Source organism: Ptychodera flava, chromosome 20 (assembly GCF_041260155.1).
Source record: "Ptychodera flava strain L36383 chromosome 20, AS_Pfla_20210202, whole genome shotgun sequence".
Taxonomy (NCBI): domain Eukaryota; kingdom Metazoa; phylum Hemichordata; class Enteropneusta; family Ptychoderidae; genus Ptychodera; species Ptychodera flava.
The window spans coordinates 34,344,841-34,366,816 of NC_091947.1; the positions used below are offsets into that span (position 1 = coordinate 34,344,841).

General features: G+C 37.0%; 1 protein-coding gene across 1 annotated transcript; it reads right to left on the reverse strand.

Annotated features, from left to right (window-relative positions):
- Nucleotides 1-22: 22 nt before the first annotated feature.
- LOC139120760 (macrophage mannose receptor 1-like) lies at nt 23-21,598 on the reverse strand. The gene is made up of 26 exons (XM_070685313.1): nt 21,456-21,598; nt 21,073-21,117; nt 19,569-19,763; nt 19,147-19,329; nt 18,772-18,948; nt 18,274-18,449; nt 16,716-16,873; nt 15,583-15,770; nt 14,958-15,005; nt 14,481-14,661; nt 13,790-13,914; nt 12,936-13,046; nt 12,536-12,661; nt 11,088-11,248; nt 10,600-10,732; nt 9,743-9,931; nt 8,850-9,092; nt 8,539-8,565; nt 7,747-7,857; nt 6,185-6,301; nt 5,443-5,613; nt 4,856-5,107; nt 4,328-4,501; nt 3,996-4,114; nt 2,915-3,107; nt 23-1,972 (listed from the first exon to the last, which is right to left on the reverse strand). The coding sequence occupies exons 1-26, from the start codon at nt 21,478-21,480 to the stop codon at nt 1,710-1,712; spliced, it is 3,891 nt and encodes a 1,296-aa protein (XP_070541414.1). The 5' UTR covers nt 21,481-21,598; the 3' UTR covers nt 23-1,709.
- Between the last annotated feature and the right edge of the window lie 378 nt (nt 21,599-21,976).

Below are 21,976 nucleotides of genomic sequence, written 5' to 3' on the forward strand. Positions count from 1 at the left end.
TTTTAATGTTTCGGTAGTAATGTTTGTAGGACCAAACAACTTAGTGCAATCTTTATTACGACGGCTGATAATAGGATGCATGAATACATAGTATTATCAGATACCCCAAGTATACTTTGTATTTAAAGGGATACAGTCGTCGGAACTGCGCATTGGACCCATACGACCAATGTAAACACTGGGTGATGAAGGTTAAAATATGTCTACCATAATCTACATAGTATAATTTAAATGTTGCAGCTATGATGATGAGGTGCATCTAGATATCGTGCACGAAATACAGTGTTCGTAAACAAGAAACTCGCACAGGCTCAGTTCCGACGCCCGTTTCCCTTTAACAGCAATGAAAGACAAAATGTACTGAAGATCGACAAACGCAAAATGGAAATCTTTACAATAGCTATTTATATAGGCTATATTGTTATCATACATTTTCAAAATACTCAGTGAATACTAAAACAGAAATTTACCAACGATATTCAAAGTGCAGTTTATTGAAAAAGTGACATCAGTCGGTAAATTCGTCGGCGTAAACGTTTGCAATTATTTGAGACTTCCTGTGATTTCCTTGGCTCATGATAAATGAAGAAGGAAAATACAAATTAATTTGTAGTGCGATGATAATATATATACATATAAATATTACATCGTTGATTGACTTCAACAAGTTTGCAGATCATGCTGCCACGTTCATCTGACAAAGCCCCTGGCCTTCCGTCAACATATGGCGTATTGCTCAAGGCAGTAAGGCTAGACCGTTCTCGTCCATTTCTCAATAACAATCCTTGCCTCTCACAACAGTCCTAGATATGTATAATTTTATAATGAACTATCCCCGGAATCGTTATAGCCACGTGATTCGACTGATTATCTGCATATGGATTAGACTTGGCAAAGTAAGTGGTATAAATATATCTTATGCTTGTTTGATAATATTATATTAGTATCACCTTAGAGAAGTTTTGACATAAAACCTTGAGAAATTAATTCTTTCTTTGACTTGAGGCCCTGACAAACTTTGCTTGTCTTATGAGCCCTGAAATATGAATATTTACATTGCACATTCAAGGGCTGTCAACCAAGTTATCTCAAGAAACTTAAAAAGAAGTTTATTTATTAAGTGCTTTAAGTGTCAATACAGCATTTAAAGGAATTTGGGAAAAATAATTTAGCGGGGAAAGTGAAAACTGTTCGCAACTGCCCACAACAAAAGTTCACCACTGCCCTCATAATGGTTTTTGTCCTTGCCACTTAATTATGCCATTCTTCGGTTCGAAGAGACTTCTTCTACTTTAGACCAAAACAGTTCACAGTAAACCAGTGGCGACTGTCTTCCACACATATTTCATACAGAAATTCCCCTCCGACTCACATGAAACAAATGCCATAATGTATCTACCCCCCCCCACCCAACCAACGAACCGCTTACTAACAACTTCCTGCCACTGTACTTTTAAGAAATAAGACGACTGTCTGTTACATGATGCCTCTGTGTTGCAGATGATATATCCAGCGACCAAAAATTTCAGCTTTCCTTTCGTAAAAAATGGATACAGCAGCGTTACTGTCATACTTTTGTTTAAACGTACCTATCATTTCTACTGTTGCCAATCTCAAATATAGAGCACATTTTCTCGATTCAATCATACAGATTGCTGTATCCCCCCCCCCCTTTCCGGTATATTAGTATGCTGTAGTTTAAAAGGTAATCAAAGTCCGGCATATACGTAGTCGCTATCATCTGTGATGTCACTGGTGTAGGCCTCTTTCATTTCGTCGTTAATTTCACAGGTTTTCTTGTCTGATGAGCCGTTCTCATGAAAGTTGACCGACTTACATTCTTTCACGGCAGTGCAGATATTAACACAATGTTTCAGGCTGTAGGCTTGTCTTGAAGATATCTGATGATTTTGTAAATATTTGCCTCTAGCAATTCGGTAGACACTCAAAGCGTAGGTATTTCCACGCACCTCTGTTAAATGACGAGAAAGAATTGTTGTAATGGTGTTAATAATGTGTATGTAATGATGTTTCACAAGGATCCATAATTAAGATTATTACATGCCTCGTATATCGAACGTCGCGCGTTCCGTAGGATTCAATGGTAACTCGTTGATGACATCACGGGGTACATAGTCATCACGGGACTGAAAGTGAACCGGAACTATTTTCAACATGACAACTTTTGGTTGTAAAAATGTTGAAATTTCATGGTATGCACAGGAAATCCGATTTTAGGAAAATTTTGCATATAAAATTGATAAACCGCATTACAGTAGTTTAAATATATCAATGCGCCATTCGACTATGAAAAACGTTCCATTTTTAACTAAGTTTCGTCAAAGTTTCGTAACTAAGTTTAACTAAGTTTTGATTAACATTTGCCAATAAAACTTAATATATTGAGTGAAAACTGTGTAAGAGAGGCATGTAATAAAACTTTGTAGCCCAAACAAGGGACTATGTACCCTCGGGGCAGAAGATCATTTGCCCTCCTTACGTCATACTTATGGTCACCTACCCTCGGACACATAGTCCCATGCTTGGGCTATAATATATAATAAGTAAATAAACAATGGAATTCTAGTAAGGCATACAACAAGCACGCAAAATAAAGTAGAATTGGAGATCGCTTAAAAATATCAAACAGCAGTTATTTTTCTACATGACTTTGAAGTCTTCGTATGTGCAAACTTTAGGCAGTTTTCTAGTTGCTCAGTAGTCAATATCTTAGATAAGCAATCTTGTCATTTAGCTTGTTAGTGAAATACTGAGATATAGTTTACTCATCTTTCCGAGAAATCTACAACAATCTTTTAGGGCCAGACAACAGTGGGGATACAAAAGTAGATAATTTGTACATAGTATATGCGACTCAAAATCAAACATATGCAACTTTATGCCGCGTACTTACTTGATGACCTAGTCGTAAAATTACCCGGTGGATCTGACTCAGGTCCTTCGCCCATGCTGTTGTAGGCTGTCATATAATATTCATAAGTGGTCTCTGGTAGCAGTGAAGCTAACGTTAATGAGTATGTTGTGGCTGACTCTATGGTTACTGAAGTAAGGGTTGCGCTCTGTCTGTCTTTAAGCCAATAGTATACCTACAAAAACGTGAAATTTCAAAACATTGCATTGTGTCGTTTCATGTAACAAAATTAAAAGCATCTTATGAAAGCCTGAACGAATAGTGTCTGGATAAAAGAATGTCAAGCCGTAAACAGGTGGCCATATTGGTTTCAAAGCTGATGCGGATGTAGTCCTCATGCACATTAAGGTAAATTGTACATAAGGCATAGATATTTTGGCCTTCAAACTCTTACATTATTTTTTAGTCTACTACATGTGTGTGCTCATTTAGAACGGATTTTTCACCGTCTTATCTCATGAAATTCGAAAATTACTTTTTTCCCGCTGAGTTAGCACGGGGATGGCGACCGCTGTTTAACATTTAAGGTGTTGGTAAATATTGTTTAGTTTGTTTCTTTAGCACCAAAATCTGCGTGTGCACCTGGGTAAAGATATTCCAATTTGTACCGAAAGGTTACTAGCAGTGATAATAATGTTCAATCATATCCACTGATCATGAAACGATGACAAGAATGACGACATTTTACTTCCAAAATTGAGTAAAATGTGTTCGCGATACGCTAAATTTCAAACATGAAAAATATAAAACTGACAAGTATATGCAATTAGGGCATACGATTGAGTCTCTCCTACAAGCGCAAATATCTGAAATCAAACGCTGAATTGTATTTTAATTGTAATCGGATGTTTTCTAATTGTCATTGCGTCTCTTTCTGCCTGGCTATTTATCATTAGCTATGTCTCCCGTTATCCGTCAAGGCATCTGTGAGTTTCGGGTGCTTAGTGATTAGTATGCATCGTGTGTATCTGTAGCACGTGCACTTTGCAGATCCGTTTATGCAAGGAACGTGTTGGTGACGATCGGAAAACATCTAGATGAAGTACAGATGTACGATACAGACCTTATAACCTACAAGATCACCATTTTGCCCGTCAGACTGGGAAATATCAGACCACGTAATCGTCACTGTTGAAGAACTCTTCACATCCGCCGAAATACTGGTAGGAAAGGACGTTAAATCTGTAGGGTGAACAAAATACTACGATAAATACATGTAGACCGTGGATTGTAGTGAAAATAAGCTTTTGGTTTTCATTACAAATCAATCACAAGCAGAATGTTTCAAAAGGAAAAAATGATTTTAGTTGCCATAACATCCATCACCTTAGTCAAAAAGCTAAAAAAACCTTGGACATTTCAATATAATAATTAACATAAGACCTAGTAACTTACACAAATCATCTTCACAGATGTAATAAATTTGTGTTGTACATCCAACATCTTGATATCCATAATATTGGTCAAGCCTTGCGCAGTGTTCTGATCCTCCAGAATTATCAGGAGCACCTGCTATCCAGTAAGAAGTTCCCGTAGCCTCTCCTATTCCATTTTCCCAAACCCATGTACCTTGGAAAAAAGCAAAAAAAAAATCGACAATGAAAAAAGTAACATTGTCGGACATTTGGAAATACTGTTGTCTTACTTAGAAATGTTATGGTTTTTACCATATTCGTCTCCACTGTTTTGCATTCGAAAATACTCATACAGACAAAAATGAAATGTTTAGGATGGGCAGATGAAACTGTCAAAATGTCTTTATGATTTATGGCTGAGAAGTAGATATTAACACTAGAGCTGTAATCTCATGCCTGCCATTTTCTTCTGCAGCATCATTGTTCACGAAAAACGAAAGTATTCTTTTGCAGCGTCCCGTTTGATTATCCGTACGCTCTTTCTACAAAATAGCGAGCAATCACATACCTTCTTCTTGTACGTCAGTGAGACCAACCCAATAATTCCTTGTATAATATATTTTACGTATATACGTATAGACGTAAGTCCATTCATTATTATCGTCAATGATCAACAAATCGCTGTTCATCGATTTGCACTGACTCTGAGCATTATCAAACGTTTCTGTCGCAGAACTGAAGTAATAACAGCTATCTCCGCTTGAGGTCCAACCATTGGGACATGAAGGATTTGTTGTAGGCTGTGCAATCGCAGAAGATCCTATTACATAAAATAAATAAAGCGACAGTGCATGTGGATGAAAGACGGTACTATTGAAAGGGGCACTTCGTTCAAGGGGAAAGTATTTGATTAGAATATAATTCTTAGCGGGGTATCTTGTAGAAGTTCAAAGTATGTATTCAAACTAATGCCATACTAATGTACATATAGAGTCCCAAACGCCTAAATAAAGTCAAACCAACTGGAATGTTTTATAAAGCAATGTGGTGACTCATTCGTTGTTCGTTGCGATTTCTAATCAATTTTTCTATTTTCTCTCGTCTGAACAGAAACTTTCTTTTATCTGCCATGACTTTAACTGATTTCAATCTCACCTGAACTTGCTTTACATATGAATTGATATCCAGTTTCAACGTTGACATCAGCCCAGCCGTCATAGCTACGGGCATACATCACAACTGCATTTTCAAGAGCGCCACCATTGGGTTCACCACTCAGCCAACGTGTAAACGAGTGTTGAGTTCCGTCGGCTTCGGCCCAAACACCTGAAGAATAAAAATAAAAATGTTAATTAATGCCCCATGACTCTAATGATGAATATCTCCATGATTAAAAGGCCAGAAAGGTGATCTAATCGCAAACTATGAATTTTGTGACAAGGGTACAGTTGTATTAAACAGTATGAAGTAGCAGCAGTAGTTTTAAAACAATCGTTTATTCACAATTACAATTGTAAAACTGTAGAATGACAAATACCTTTCGCAGAAAGGTATTCAATGTAGATATAGATTGGAAAAGGCAAGAAGAAAAATGAAAAATCCCAGGAAATAACGAACACAATGCGAATATTTTTCATCATTAATCACATGCGGAAGTTAAACAGAAAGGCTGATGAATGGTGAAGTACACCATCAGAGGAAGTTACTTGTCTTTGAGATGATGTGAGCGCAGTGTCGGAACTGTTAAACTATACCTATAATTGTAGCGGTCCTTATAAAAATGAATTTAATCTTATCTTCCCGGATACTTTCATCACTGTATTACGATGTTTTGCATTTCCTTATAAAGGTGACTGAAACTTTTCGATAAAACCGGAATTTAGCAAAATCACGATACCTTCCTCTGCGATGTCATTGAAACCAATCATGAAATCATTAGTCGTTACCAAACTCCATCGTAGCATCTTCCTCAGAAAGGCATACTCAGCGGCATTTGCTGAACTGGTCAAGTAACCTTTGACATTTGAGAAAGACGAATAGGCATCGATACAAAATATTTGAAATCAGAAAAAAATACACTCTAATAAAATCTCACTTGCTGCGTAAAGTTGGCTTGAATTTGGTGCCGCAATTGGGTATGTGAGACGGACACATTGTATGCACAATATAAAACGTTAGCTTGGGTATCACACAATTCATTGATCAATTAGAGTAAACCAGCATGGTGCAGCTGTCTAGACCGATAAATGATCAGTACATTACACTTTATCCACTATGTAGCTGTTTTTTCAGTTTCAGTTGAAAGCTAAAACAAGAAAAAAGTATCTTTTATTAACTTTTTGTCTATTTTCTGGTCTTAGGAAAGACGTATCCCTACATGTAATTTGTAAGAAAAACTTGCCAAAGGGTTCTTATCCTGGTAGAGACGGATCAGTATTGCCAGATGAAAGCGTGCCAATATATGACTTCCTTCAAGTAAACTGAAAGGCAACTGACCGCTGACACAGACCACTTAAGTGTCTATCTAACAAATGATTAAAATAGTCGGCAACTTAATGTCTGCCTTATCAACACATTCTGTGTATACTTTGGAAATAACGTGTGTGATGAACATGCAATTGTTCACAGCCTAGTGAAAGACATACAGTTTGAGCTGAGAAATCCTCAGTCTTCAGCTCTTTAACTCTCAGCTGAAATTGTAAAAACAGTTACATCGTAGATCAAGTCAGGTCAACTGCATCACAACCCAGACAGAGCTTCCCGGCATGCCCCATGCTGATTTACTGTTATTAATCAATTTGTCATGATACCTAAGCTAACTTTTGTTTCATACATGCAATGTACGTGTCCATCTTATACACTAAGTTGTGGCACCGAAATGAAACGCACTGTACACTTCAGTGACGACTATACTACATCTAGAATTTAAAGATCGACATTCTATTGTAATAAGAATATTCTTTGCACGGAGAAAATTCTAACTTGACAAACACCACCAACGAACGATGAAAATTACAAAGCAGACTCTGCAGATATTTGTGTTTTTGTAAATTTCTAGTTGTGGCAGTCGTTTCAGAACATGAGTCACTTGGCTTTTCATACTGTCATTGTATTTTATTGTTTTTATACTTCGACTATGATCGGATTTTGATAAAAACGATGTTATTTCACTTTGCCGAAATCTGAATATCAACTTCATTCTACTCTAGCCTGGCTTATATAAAGATAGGCTATGCCTGAAACATAACGACAGTATTTCTTAAATTCCTGTCAATTCGAAATCGAGCCCATTCCTACCCTGACCTAAGGACATAACGCACGAAGCGCTTCACTTTCAAATGAAATTTACAATTGAAATTTACATTAAAATTCAAACTGATTATCCTAGACATGATAGTTTGATAATGACATAGCTATTCCATGTAAATTTCTGTTCCCATGCTTAAATTACATTTTTACCTCCTTGGCTCTGGCACCACGTGTCAGCATCATACCAAGTATTGGTGGATGTACTTGGATAATAGCACTTCGAGTCATACTCAACCCAACCACTGTTGCAATTGTTTGATTCTACAAGTACAAGAGTAATAGAAGTTTGTGAATAATAATGATCAAGCACATGTAACTTAGAATAAAACTATAAACGTGATTTGAACACTCTGGATTTATTAACGTTCAAATCATCATTAAAAGCTGGTTGTTATTTCTGAATTCGGATACATTTATTTCTCTTGTTTCGTCCTGATGACGACAATCACATACAGTAATTTCCGATAAAATACTAGGTCTCTGACTTAGTTTCAATATCAAATTATTCTTACGCAAAATATGCTGTTTCATCTTATCATTGAAATGGATCAGCTTCGTGTATTGCAGGTCACCGTGTTTTTTTTTCCAAAATCAATTGTTCTTTTAGTTTAATTGGTAAATTTCTACATAAATAATTTATATAGGGAACATAAGCCAGGCTTAATATAAAACATCGCTAAATTTAAAATATTGTTTCTCTAAAGCCAAAATTTGTATGAGAAATAATTTTCATTCTTGATTATGAAAGATCTAGGTTTAAAGTTTCTTCACGGACGGTTGGAGGAAAAGTTAACTATTCTCAGTTTCGTAATGTGCCCCTTCGATATGGTGCGAAAAAAGTCCTTAATCCTTTTCTATTCAAGTCATATGTTGGATCAGGAATATAATATTTTTTACAATGTAATATTTTCAAAGCAAAGAAGGAACAATACGACCACATACCTACGAACAAATTTGCTCCAGCATCAACTGAAAAAGACGAAGAAAGATACAGTTATTTTTAAGATACGGACAATATGTAAAGCAAATTTTCGCACCTACGAGACTAAGAATAATTTAAAATTTTATTCGACACCAGGTCCTTGTGAAACAGTCTCATCATTCTTGATTGAATTGACTTAAAATTATTAAACTAAAATATTACAGAAAGATTAATTAACATAAGTGAGACGATAGGTTTAAATGCAAAGAATATGGTTACTTTAAGAAACTTTAAAGTTTTCTTGAAATCTAGAGAAAAAGGAGAAACTTACATATTGTTATGAATAGGTCAAACGATGTACTGCTGCCTATTCCACCTGACATCACATGGTTGTATTCGCTCATATAACATATTGAATTAGACGCGTCAAAATCAAATGAACGACATACAAAACTTGTATGTGATGCACATCTGTCAGCACAGTCAGAAACAGAAGTTGACAAATGTTCGTTGTCATGACCACTGATGTAACTGTTCGGGATCATCAAGAAATCGGACCGACTTGACAGTACAGCTGTTAACGAAAGAATGATCAGACATCAAAACACATATTTGGGAAGACTCGAAATGTTTACCATGGTATAGCTTATGCGTATGATTACCATCCTTTACTATGAATATTTCTCCCAGAAAATATGCAATCTTCCAAAGGCAAGTCAAAAGAATTCAGTTATAAAAGCATACCTTACAGGCCAACTGAAAGGGACAAAGTCGCCCATTTTTTAAAGAAGTTTTGTTTGATACGAGATACTACTGATATTGTTTGACTTGTTGAAAGATACTGAATGAATGGATGACCATGCATATATTTGACCTCGGTTTTAGACACAATACATTAAACCATCACGAAAATGAATTGATGGTCATGACCATTAATTCATTTTCATGGTGGTTTCATTTAATTTGTCTAAAATCGGGATCGAATATATGCATGGTGATCCACTCAATCAGCATCTTTCAACATATCAAACAATATTATTATAAGTAGTATCTCGTATCAAACAAAATTAATGAAAAATGGGCGACTATGTCCCTTTAATTAATGTTTAATTGAGCTTGTTGGTGGATTTCACTGCTTTTTCTGCCATTTACAGTACAATAATTACTTCTGTGTAAAATGAAAACGAATAACATACATTAAAAAGAATATTAAATTGCTCTTACTACTTGCATCTCCACGGCAGTAAAACGCTCCTAATGTGTAATAACCACTTTCACCGGCATCACCTGTATCACTGAATGCTAATTTAGTCACAGGTAGATAATCCTTGTCTGTGATTGTTCCGTCGTCAGAGCGCCATGCATTGTCATTGTTATCACAGCTACAGGTTGGATTACCATTATCACAGTTACCTAGCAAAGCAAAATGTAAAACCCGACTATAACGTCAAAATTCAACAGTACATCAAGGAATGATTTTCTCACAAATTTTTAGTGATCCCAAACCATGATGTGGCCAAATCAGTGAAAACACAACCGTCATTTGATTTTATTTCAATGGCATTTTATTTTACGATTCGATATACTGAGTAGATTTTCCTCGTTAACACAAGTTTGTTGTGGCAGTCGGTCATCTTGCTACTGTCCATCTGGAACGCAAGTCCCGAGTGATTCAAAATCGTAATGACACACTAAAAGAGATCATGTTTATGACGCAACTAAAGGTCCAAATGCCATTCCATGCGCTGCCATAAGACAACCCGGTTTATGAAAATGTTGAAAATAAAGTAACCATCTCTGAAGGATGGGTCTTCAAACCCATCTGATGTATGGAAACTACATGAAGTATCTAGTGTTTCCCTTCAACTTTGAGAGATATTCAATGTGTTACGATATCAGCTGGAAGATATTATGAATTTTGAAACTTGCAAAGGAAATAAACCACGACTAGTCGAAAATATTTCTTGTGACTTATTGTATGTTTCAGTCACTCTTTGCAAGCCATTTACGAACGAGACATGAATCCATAATGTCAATGTTAAAATTTATAGCCTTGTCACACATTATCTATATTACTCTACCGTTTGATCCACAGGCACAGAGAGTTTGCCCAAGAGGAGCACCAGCCCAGTTCGCCATAATATTACCACTTCGGTCATACCAGGCAGCATAGTTTCCCCCGCCTGACTTCATGACAGAACCATAACAGTCCCACTGATAGATAAAATAGAATAAAAAAACAGCTACAAGTAAGATTGATCGCATTTCAATCTGAAGCATACAAAATTTCGTCGTTTATTTGGTAACAATGCTAGACTACATATTAACAGTGGATATCCATATACTCAACCCCGTGCAGTTTTCACGTTTCCAATTTCTCTGTCCCGCAAATTGCTACAGCTCCGTCCTGATATAATCAATGTAGGGATCTATAAATGAAGATCAATAAATGGATTGCCACTGACAGCATTGAGACGCTTATATTTTATCAGTAATGATATCATAACGGTATATTTTGTGTGCTGCCAACAGCTATCTATGTCAACGGTAAAATTGCCATAAAGATTACCTTAATGTACTGCCAACAGCTGTCTGAGATATCAGCTATTGCTGCCAATTGTGCGGCTGACACTCCATGTTTATAGACAACATCAATAGAATACTCTAGAGTGCCCTCATATCCATCGACGAAGCCTCTCGTTTCTTGATTGTGATGTAGAACAGTTGTACCTATTTTTTGAAAAAAAAGCGCAGAAACACTGTAAATAGGTATTTAAATTTATCACGGTTAATATTCCTCTCATTCAAAGGGCACTATTTTACGAGAACATTTATGACCTTCTTCATCGTATGACATTACAGAATTGCCATACATTTGACAATTTACGTTTGATTCATCACTATTATGAAAAACTTCTACTGTATAATGTTTACCGAAGAGCAATGCACTTTGGTGGTAATGAAACTGCCAAGAGAAAGTTGGGGTTCCCAGACACTTCGCACCAAAACCACTTCGCACCAAAACAACCTCGTACCAAATCCTCTTTTCCCCCAGGAGTCGTGTTGCCCCAGGAGTCATGTCGGCCCCAAAACAATGCCACTTTGCCCCAAACTATCACCAACCGGTAAAGCTGAAAATAACCAACCACTGCCATCGAAGTTTTCATCTCATTTTCATCATGCCAGGGCTCAAATCTTGAAAGTGTACACATTTCGAGAAAATGACATCACGCATAATCACGCAAGCCACCCAAGTGTTAGCATTTAGTAGTTTGTGTTTGTCTGTTTTCTTAGTCTACCGTTTATAGTTTGTGCAAGAATAAATGGTTTGTGGTGGCAAAAATATCCTGACACAGTAATATTTACAAGTTGCAGGTAAAAATAATGTTGTGATAAATCGTTGTTTCAGGTCGAGTCCGTATGACATGATGGTACTTGGGCAAAGTGGTTTTTAATACGAGGTGGTACTTGGCCGAAGTGGCATGGGATGAGGTAGCACTTGGAACGAGGTGGTTTGGTACAAAATGATCTTTGGACGAATTTGTGTGGGGCGACCAGGTTTTGGAGCGGAGTGTCTAGGCCCCGAAAGTAGGTCGTCGAATACATGGTTTCCCAAGACGATAAGAGCGTTTTCATCGATATATAGATTGCTGGCTTTGCAGTCATCCGGACACTTCATTGTTTCTTTACAAACTCTTATCGAAAATGTCCCATGGACTCTCATATAATCTATGAAGAAAAGTACACTACAAATGGCAGTTGATGTAAACCGTCATTGAGTGCCCAATGTTAATGTCAAATAGGCCTTCTGTCCTGCAGTCACTGTCTATATCCGATAACCATGATTTCAGTCAGTCTCGTATATTCTTTGAAAAGTAAATTACACGCCAATTTTTGTTCAGGGCCATTTCGAATAAATTTTCCTGATACTTCCTCTGAAAACTGCCCTATTTATACATGATATTTTACATTTCCCTGGTAATTTACACACAGTGTAATTGTATAGGTCTGACGTACCAATGGAGTCACTGGTCATATCACAGTAGACACGGAACGGATCAACGCCATTATAAGGTCCATCTGGATCGATGGTAAAGTGTCCACTTGATGTGTAGCCATCACGTTTCCACTCAGCGCATGAAGCTAACCCAACAAAAATGTACACGATTAAAAACGAATAGACATTTCATCAAACCGTTGTATTGAAATATCATAAAGTTCGGAGTATATCCGTATTTGCTTTACTTTGACTAATCCTCTGAAAATATTTACAATGGTGCCATGCATTTTTCGTAATAACTTTCTTGAAAACTTTCGATTGATTTATCCATTGACTTTAGCATCCACTCGTAATGTACTGTCTCTGAGATAAATTTCAACCTTGAAATTATTGTTCAGCTCATAGTAATGTACTTACCAACATCCAGTGGATATTTACAGATATACCTGTACGAATTACTACAGGCTGCATCCACCCATGTGGCAGCTGTAGTCCATGTTAACACAGCACAGTCTTCCATACCGTTACCTAGGTTACAAGATTCGGACAGAGGACGATTAGTTTAATGAAAGGAAACTTGTTTCGATTTGAAAGGTAGGTTTAGATTTACCCTGTTATCTTGGTAGATCTGAATGCCATAGATATATGGCAAAGATATATTGGACTTTGAATAGAGACGAGGAACATACTCGTATACTGTCCTGTTAAGACTGGGAAATAGTCTGGGATAAAAATACGAATCCTGCCATGTTTTCTCCAGAAATTTTTGGTTACAGCCAAGCGACCGACTGTCACTTCCAATTCAACTGAAGAAAGAGAATGCGTGGTAATAAAGCTGACAGTTCCAGCAGAGGGTTTCCAAATGTGACTCTCCGTTCATGCCTCAAGTACACAGGTCTCTCTAATAATGAAATCAGGACGGTTGTATATAGCATTTCCATGACAGCCCTGAGAGCAACCTATACACTCCTGCTGGCAAGGAATCATAAAATCTTTGGATGTTGGGAGTTGGTACACAGATTGGAAGGAACAACAGCATGGCAGCTGGAGAGGGAGGGTCCTCGAGGCCAAAGCGCTTAAATTAACCCACTACCGCCCGTCCCAAGTCAGGGGCAGCTGCAGTTTGTCTGAAATTCGTTAGGGTAGTTGAAATAATCCTGGGCAAGGTACAAAAACTTTAATTTCTGTGCATGTCAAGTAAAGACGTTGTTGCAGACCAAGCCAGGAAGCGGCTCCAGACGGCCATGGTGTTAACCCCTGTTTATACCTACCGTTGTTAGGTTCTCCAGAAGCCCACTTGGAATAATCATAGACAGTGCCATCAATCCATTTCCAGTCATCTTCTTCGTCTAAATCATGTAATCCGATCCAGTAGTTTTCAGTGTCGTAAGTCCATCTATAAAAGATATCGACAAAGTATTGGTTTTTAGATGACACATTAAACTCATAACACTAAAGGTGAACAGATATAGGTGTTGATATGGCCAAGTGAAAGCAGAAAGCAGAGACACAATAGTGTTATCAATACACTTGTAATCATCCCCGGGAAAATTAATGTACAGCATACCGTTGAGGCGGATTGGTAGCGATGACGGATTTACACTTCCGCATTTTATTAAATTTTTTCCCTTGGAGGGACTGTGGTTAAACGATGTCTCTGGAACACCACATTTTTCATATTTGCTGCTTATCTCAATACAGCGACTATATACACTGATTTCTGTTCGGTATCTTTCAGGTCTCAGATAGACCAGTCTTTCCTGCATTATTTTCAGAACAAAGAACATTTGCCTCAAATCTACAAAATCTTTATTCCCTGGGTAATTCATGTTGTTCAGTTTCACGCTTTCTCGTTAAAATATCTATTCAACATAGCACTTCCCGTCGATTATATTGACGACACTGTTTCATTTATCCAAGATTAAGACCAAATTTATATGGATGTTTTGGGATACACTTTACCTTGACATTGCAAGTGCGTGCATAGCTTCATCGTAACTATGGATACTAACAAGATCGACATTGCCTCCAAGATTACGACACGCGTCCACAGCTTCAAACCAGGTTTTCGTATCTTCAAATGCTTTATAACATCCATTGCCATTGTGTGTCCATCCAGAGTCACATAGCTCATCAGATGTGTCTAAGTTCAAAAAGGAACGCGTTTTGTTAGAATTCAAATTCATTGATCATTGCAAGGTATGACTTTGATTAGGTCTATTAAAGCAATGATGATAGGGCTATAAATGTTAATTAATGATGTAAGTTCCACTCGATACTGTTTCGTCCTGGAAAAATCGAGAAACAATCGATGAATACAAGTAACAGTCCCTCGCTGTCTGCTCCAGCTCACTGAGCTACTGTAGCCTTCAGTTACAGTGTGTAACAGTGAAAGAATTATAATGATATTACAAATGTAATGAAATAGAGAGCATATACCTGTTTCTTTGTAGAAGATCGCCATGATGGAAGCCGTTGATACCGAGCCTGTTTGAATATAAAAAATACACACGTTTAATGTATAACACATTAATCCATGACGTTCCTAGACAATGAAACTTTGAATCGTAACATCAGTTAGTAGAAATTACAAGATGTTTTTATTTGGTCTCAAGTGTTTACACACATGAGCTAATGTCACACCAATATCTGTCTGTCTGCTTATTCGTCTGTCTATCTGTTGGCGAGATATATCAAGAACGGCTTATAGGATTGGAATGAAATCGAGTACATCGACGGATTTGGCAAAAAGCAATTCCACAAGCAATGTAAACAGCTGATAAATTGGCGGCAGTCAAAGAAATTTAGTATTTGCATTACGGCTTATTACATATTTGTATACTTATGATTTTTGAAATTGATCAATGATGGATACGAAATTGCAATCTTGTTTCAAAGTTTAAAGTCACAAAGAACTGCAACTCATACTGAAACGCGGGAGCCTATCAGTTCATATATGACATCACCCTGTTTGTGTGAAATTATCTTTTCTTGAACCGAAGAGACTGGTAGTGAAATGCAGATATAACAGAATTGCGGAAAGAGGATCATTGTATGTATTTACCAGCATGCCAAGCTTGTTGTGTTGAAGCAGTGCTATATACGAAGAAAGGCCTTGTCAGTTTATTGTCCCATTCACAGCCACCACCGCTAGATGTAGGATCAGATACTGCTAGCCAACCAGAGTCACCTCCACATCCACTATACGCATAACTGGCAAAGAAACGTCTGCAATAACTTGAGCCGCAAGACCTGAAATATAATGTGTTGACTTTATGATTGACCCTTTGAGTGCCATAGTCAACTTTTGTTGCCTTTATAGAACAAAACATAGCCAGCAACTTTTTTCAGTTCCAGACAATTTTCAAAATTTTTCTCAAAATTTTGGTCCAAAATTGTAGCCATTGAAAGCGCATGTCCATTAGGTCCAAAATAATGAAGAAATTACAGAAAAATTCACAACAATAAGGTAAAATGTCACTTTGAAATTTTAGTGGGGAAAAATTACAGCCCTCAAATTTTGGTTAAATGTTTCGAAAGTGTTAGTTGGTATGAACTATCCATAAATATTGTAACATGTAGTCTAAGATTTAATCAGTGTGTGTATCGCTGTATGTGTCTGTATTCATTGTTGTTACAACGCAGCTGCTGCATACTTTCACTTCTTCCCTGCTTTCATGGATGTTTTCGTGAGCGATAATCAAAACAAATCAAATAAACTACGTATAGCACAAATCAATGTAAACCGATATCTTAGGCGATTTATACTTCTAGAAACTACTGTTTTAAGTCACCACATCCCGGGATTATGAAAGTCATTACTTCATTTTCAGGAAGAAACCTTTGTCTGCTCCGACTGAAAATCTAGGAGCGCCGAAACAAAACAAAACAAAGATTTTGTTTACTTTTGACTGAATTCACTGACAAGCATAACAATCGATGGTCGCACTTGTCATGAAAAGAAGTATCTTTCGCTACATAGTTACAAGTGGTCTTCGACCAAATGAAGCAATTGGTTGTTTTACCAACAAAGCAATCAGTAATTACAACAACAAATATTGATATTTTAAATTTCTTTTTTTTACGGATTACATATCCTTTGCCCACAGACTTCAATAAATATGACAAAAGTACCACACCTCTAAGATATATCTCGTATGTCTGTTGTAAACTACCGAGAGACATATATCAACTTACCCGTCGATGGAAAAATAATTGTACCCGGCAGTGAAGATATCGGTGTAAGGGGCATATGCCAGAGCATTCAACGCAAACCAGTTGGTTCTACTATAACCGGCAGTATTAAAAACCAGAGCAACCTTCTCAACGCCACTAGTGAAGAATGCTAATTTAATCTGCAGAGTAAAACAAGTGTTATTTTTACTTCTAATGCTCTTTTTTATATTTTTCGAGATCTCTTTATATTATTGACATTTATTTTTGCATATGAAAACTTTCGACTGGCTCTAAGGATATTTTTGTTCGTGTTCAAATTGAATATTCAAACATAAAATATCAATATTCTGTCAGGTATGCAAGTATTCACCAGAATATTTTGTGTATTTTTTTGGAATATTTGACTTCTCCTGTTGCTGATGAGTAACTATCTTCAAAGTTTCTACGATATTTAATTGTAGAATCTTACTACGATAACAAATTACAGTCATGTATACATGACATGACAGATCCGACGACCGCGACACTATTTTGTATATTTCACAATATTTTGCTTCAAAATATCAAATTTCAAAAAATTTCAGGTGATTTTTTTTGTTTGAAAGGGCTCATCATCAAAGTCAAAGCGAAGGATAACGTATTGAATAAGTATGCCAGAACGAAATGCATTAGCCCCCAGACTGGTAGACACTACACTTTTTGTATAGAAGGTAGGACTTTAGTACTGTGTATACCTTAACTTTGGTGACACAAATAGATTCCAATTGCTTCCATAATCATTTCTGACATATTTTGATTATTGATCATGTCTACATTAATGGTATTTACAAGAATAAATAAAAGAATAAACAGAATATTGTAAATTTCACGGTTAGGCCAAAAAAAAGAAATGTTTCTGTCGATCAGCGCACGCGTCACCTGAACAACAGTGCGTCACCTTTTTTCCGGTTTTTTGGCCGGCGGCCGAGGCAAACTACGTACTGATTGCTATGACACCAAACCAAAACGGCTGAAGAGAAAGAGAAAATTCTTTGGGGCGCATGATCAGTGACTGTTAAAGAAAACCTTTACCAGAAACATTTCTTCTTTTTTTTGGCCTTACTTGTTTTCATCATTATCCGTTAAGATAATGCACGTCTCGAAACGTTTGCTCAGCTTCCCTTGAAGAAATTTAAAATCATTCCTTGTCAAATCGAATCAGGAATTACCTGCATATATTCATTTGGTTGTAGAGAATTCGAAACAAATAACCCGTCTTAAATATTTTCGATATTGAAATGACCGCTATCCTTATTTTTTAATGTTAATCCTATGGGAAATAAAATTTTATGTTTTCACAAAAATAATCCAGTAAAAACTTGAGTCACTCCATGAGCTTTAGAACTAGTCTCAACAATAGGTGGACCAAAATGGGTACTGTAAAGTCCGACTGTCTGTTCCCAGGAACATTTTTTGCTTGTCATTATTTGGCCTCTGAGTCATATTCATATTTGCAATTACTTTCCACATCATTCTCCCGACAATTGGAGTTTCCAATCCTTTTCTCAAACAAACCGGAAAGGCAAGATATATTTGGTACCTGTGTAACACTGCTGGTATCCAGACTATTTCCATCAGAACTTTTGTAATGATCTCCTGTGTATGAAATGTACGGTGCGGTCGTATCACCGTCGTTGTACGTACTGGATCCTACCCATAGATCGCGTACGTTCAAACTACTAAGACTTGTTACTGCTTTGAACACCACTTTCCATTCTGAAAGAATGATAGTTTCGATCTTATGTCAGTCTCTAAGGTCTGTCAACAATGAAATCACAAACGCGTTAATCATATAAAGGAAGCATATGTGATATATTTCTTCCATGCATTTAATCATAGTGGTATCATTTACAAGTTGAGTAGTTGACAATTTATTTTACCTTATCCGAAAACGATAGTATATCAAACCTACATTCCTCTCTCTCTCCCTCCCTCTCTCCCCTCTTTCATTCTCTCTCTGTGTCTTCTCTCTGTCTGTCTCTCTATCTCTCTCTTTCACTTTCTCTCTCTCTCTCTTAGACATAGGATATTTACTTACGATCGATTGGTCCGGCGTAATCTTGGCCACAAGAACCCGAATCACCGCATTGGACGCATTGGTTTGGATATGATATCCCACAATTACAACCACCGTCACGACAACAAGCACAGTCGTAACGTGTAGTGTCAAATGAGCATTGACATCCAGTCTGTACAGCCGTCCATTCTCTGGCAACTACATATTTGAAAAGGATAATGTTAGGTAAAGTATGATACAATATTGTAGCAGACGTTTAATAAAGAAAATGTGTTGTCCTAAATAAGCTTATGGTATGTCCTTTGTAAGATACCAGAAATATCATGTCGATAACAGCACAATATGTCGGCATGAATATTTAGAAAACTAGAGTTGATCTGAATAAAGCACGAGTACCTTTGCAAACAAAAGCTCGTTCTGTCGCCGGGCTGTAGTCGTCCCACGTGCCGGATGAACCCATCCCGGCAATATTTCCAGTGCCATCATTGCCACTTGGTTCGCCGTTATTCCAATTTGTGTATGACACTGATCTTCCATCTGTCCACTGCCAGTCTCCCTCAATAGACAAATCGGTGAAACCTACGTCATATGAAATGATGAATCAGCGATTACCAAATTAATCGTATCAAACACATCTTGAACAAATTCGTCTACGTTCAAGTAACTGTTATACTATCCTGAAAAAATATATAATAAGTCGTGTACAAATAATATTGCCTCGGCATTCCGGAAGTTTGTTGATTCTGAGTAAAAATCTTGATTAAGAAATAATTTTTCCTTTATTTACACATTATAACGCATTAAGACTCTAAACGTACCGATGTGTGCTCCGTTACTGATCATGCCAAGGACGTGTGAATTCTCTCCACTGCTGAGAATGCTGACTAGATCACTACCGTCAGCCACATTACGACACCACGCCAGTGCAGATTCCCATGTGTATTCATTTGAATTAAAATAGTAACAGTAACTGCTGTATTCAGTCCAGTCCCTGGGACAGTTGGTGTGACAATCTGTACAGTTTCATGATAGAAAGCATTTAAAAGTGTAAATACCTAAGTTACAACGCCTTTACATTGACATGTAAATGAAAAACCAAGACCTAAATTCAGAAATCGTAAAAATACCAACCTAATTACAGGAAATTATGCAGCATCAAACAATGAATTAAATATTATATATTTTAAAGAACGTTATTGATTGCCGTGAGGGTTGCACACATTATGTTTTGGTCATATTGTTATTACAGTAATTGGTATTTCGTAAGTAAATCTGTTCGTGAGTGTGCTATTGTTATGCTGTTTCAGATGAATGTCAAGGATCAGAGTTTGAGAAAGCTGGAGAAAGGGTAATGACACAATATTAACGATACTTTCCTTGAAAGGGAAACGATATCAGTGATTGTCATTCACAGGAGTGCCCGTCCACTGCAACCGTTCACTCAAGTCGGACTTCCGACTAGAAGACAAGTTTTGAGCCATGCTAGGTTTCAACGCCGTTAATAACGCTAGAGAAAACTAGGGATAGACATTTAAATTGTTTGGCAGCCATTATTTGCTTTTCCGTATTATCAACGTTATGATGCGTAAGGTAGAATACCTGGCGGACAGATATTCAGACTCTCAAACTTGTTCAATTCTTCTCTGATCTATCAATTGTGAGTGTTCATTTTGAAGCCCTTTCAGTAAGAGAAACTTTCACCGCCTTAGTTTTCTAAAAATTGAAAATTCTATTTTTCTCCATAGAGTTAACGCAGGGATGGCGGCCATTTTGAATTTCAAATATCGGCAAATAAAGGGTCACTTGTTTCTCTAGTACGAAACTTGCACGGTTACCCAAGACTTTTATTCTTGATAAAGTGAATGATTGAGGAATTCCTTGAGGAAAATTTGAGCGAAAGTTTAAGACTTTTACTTTCGAGGCGCATACAACATTTTACTGCATAAAGTAATCGGTGGCCTTTATTGTTAGCCATCTTGGCGATTGTGAGGAAAATCGATCAAGTTCATCAATAATTGATTACTTTCCTGTACACATAATAAAGCTGTCAGCGAAAGATCGACGATCGTGTGGTCTTAGTTTAAAACAATAATCGATGTGCTTGCTAATCACATCATTGAGATTTGCCGAACGTGAATAGTAACAATGTCTGTTATTTATTATTGAGCTATTTGTCAACTTCCTATTCACATACAGTGGTCTTCCATCACTGCTAGTGTGTTTTTTTGAAATTATCAAGTTGTTCTGAAGAAGTTAAGTCAAAACACCGAGCCGCTTTGGGTATACCAACACAATGCTATTGAAGTAGAGTAAATTACTTACAGCCCTTTCTTGATAAGTGTAATAGTATGATCGCAACCGTCAGTCCTGTAATGAAATGTTATTGACATTACACCACAGTATTACTTTAAAGCACTAGAAACTCAACAAACAAATAACTCTTGAAATCTACATCTTATACAGACTACCCTCCTGACAGAATCAATAATTTCGTCACCAAAATATGTAATTATGTGTTTCGTAAACGTTTCGATGTTACTTTTCCAACATGTTTGACCAAAGTTCAAACTCGTACTATTCTTAGGATAGTGTCGGCCTTTTTGAGTTTTTTCATGTAACGTCTTAGCTCCTTTATGGCATTAATAAGTGATAATCTTGGACTGATATATGTCACATCTGGGTCTAAGGTTTTGTCAGTTCCTTACCTGTGATGACGTTTGGTCGCATCATTTATCGTTTACATTTGGAACGTTGGATTTAAGGATATAAATGAGAACGCCACTTCGGCTTCCACGGACTGCAGGGTAAGCACGTCACGTGACCTAATTCGCTGACTGTCTTACGTAACATGTATTGCATGTGTGGTAACAGATGCAGGATTTCAGCGAGTTGGGCAAAAGACTGCTTGGGATAGATGATAATGAATTTCGCCTTTGAAATCCATACTGCTTTTGATGGCTGTCCAGACCTTGGTAACCACTTACGAAAACAGCGATAAGTTCTCGGCATGCCACGGCCCCTCCATTTGGGGATGCTAATACATCAATGCAATGATTAACAACTTTGGTTTAAGCGACGACTTGACCTGTAGCTGTTGTCAGATGTAAGCAACCATAATCATAATGCAATGAAATGGAATCTAAAATGATTATTTTAGAGATAATCAATAAAGTAGGTCTTGGTAACAAACAGGGCATTTACTCCGACATCAAGTGACAGAAGTAGT

Bases quoted from the DNA above. Each gene is read 5' to 3' on its own strand.
- LOC139120760 (XM_070685313.1), bottom strand. From the start codon at position 21,480: ATGATGCGACCAAACGTCATCACAG. The intron at 13,047-13,789 runs GTAGGTATAAAC...CTTGTAACCTAG, and splicing joins TTCTGGAGAACCTAACAACG to GTAACGGTATGGAAGACTGT. The intron at 9,932-10,599 runs GTAGAGTAATAT...TTGCTTTGCTAG, and splicing joins CTGTGCCTGTGGATCAAACG to GTAACTGTGATAATGGTAAT.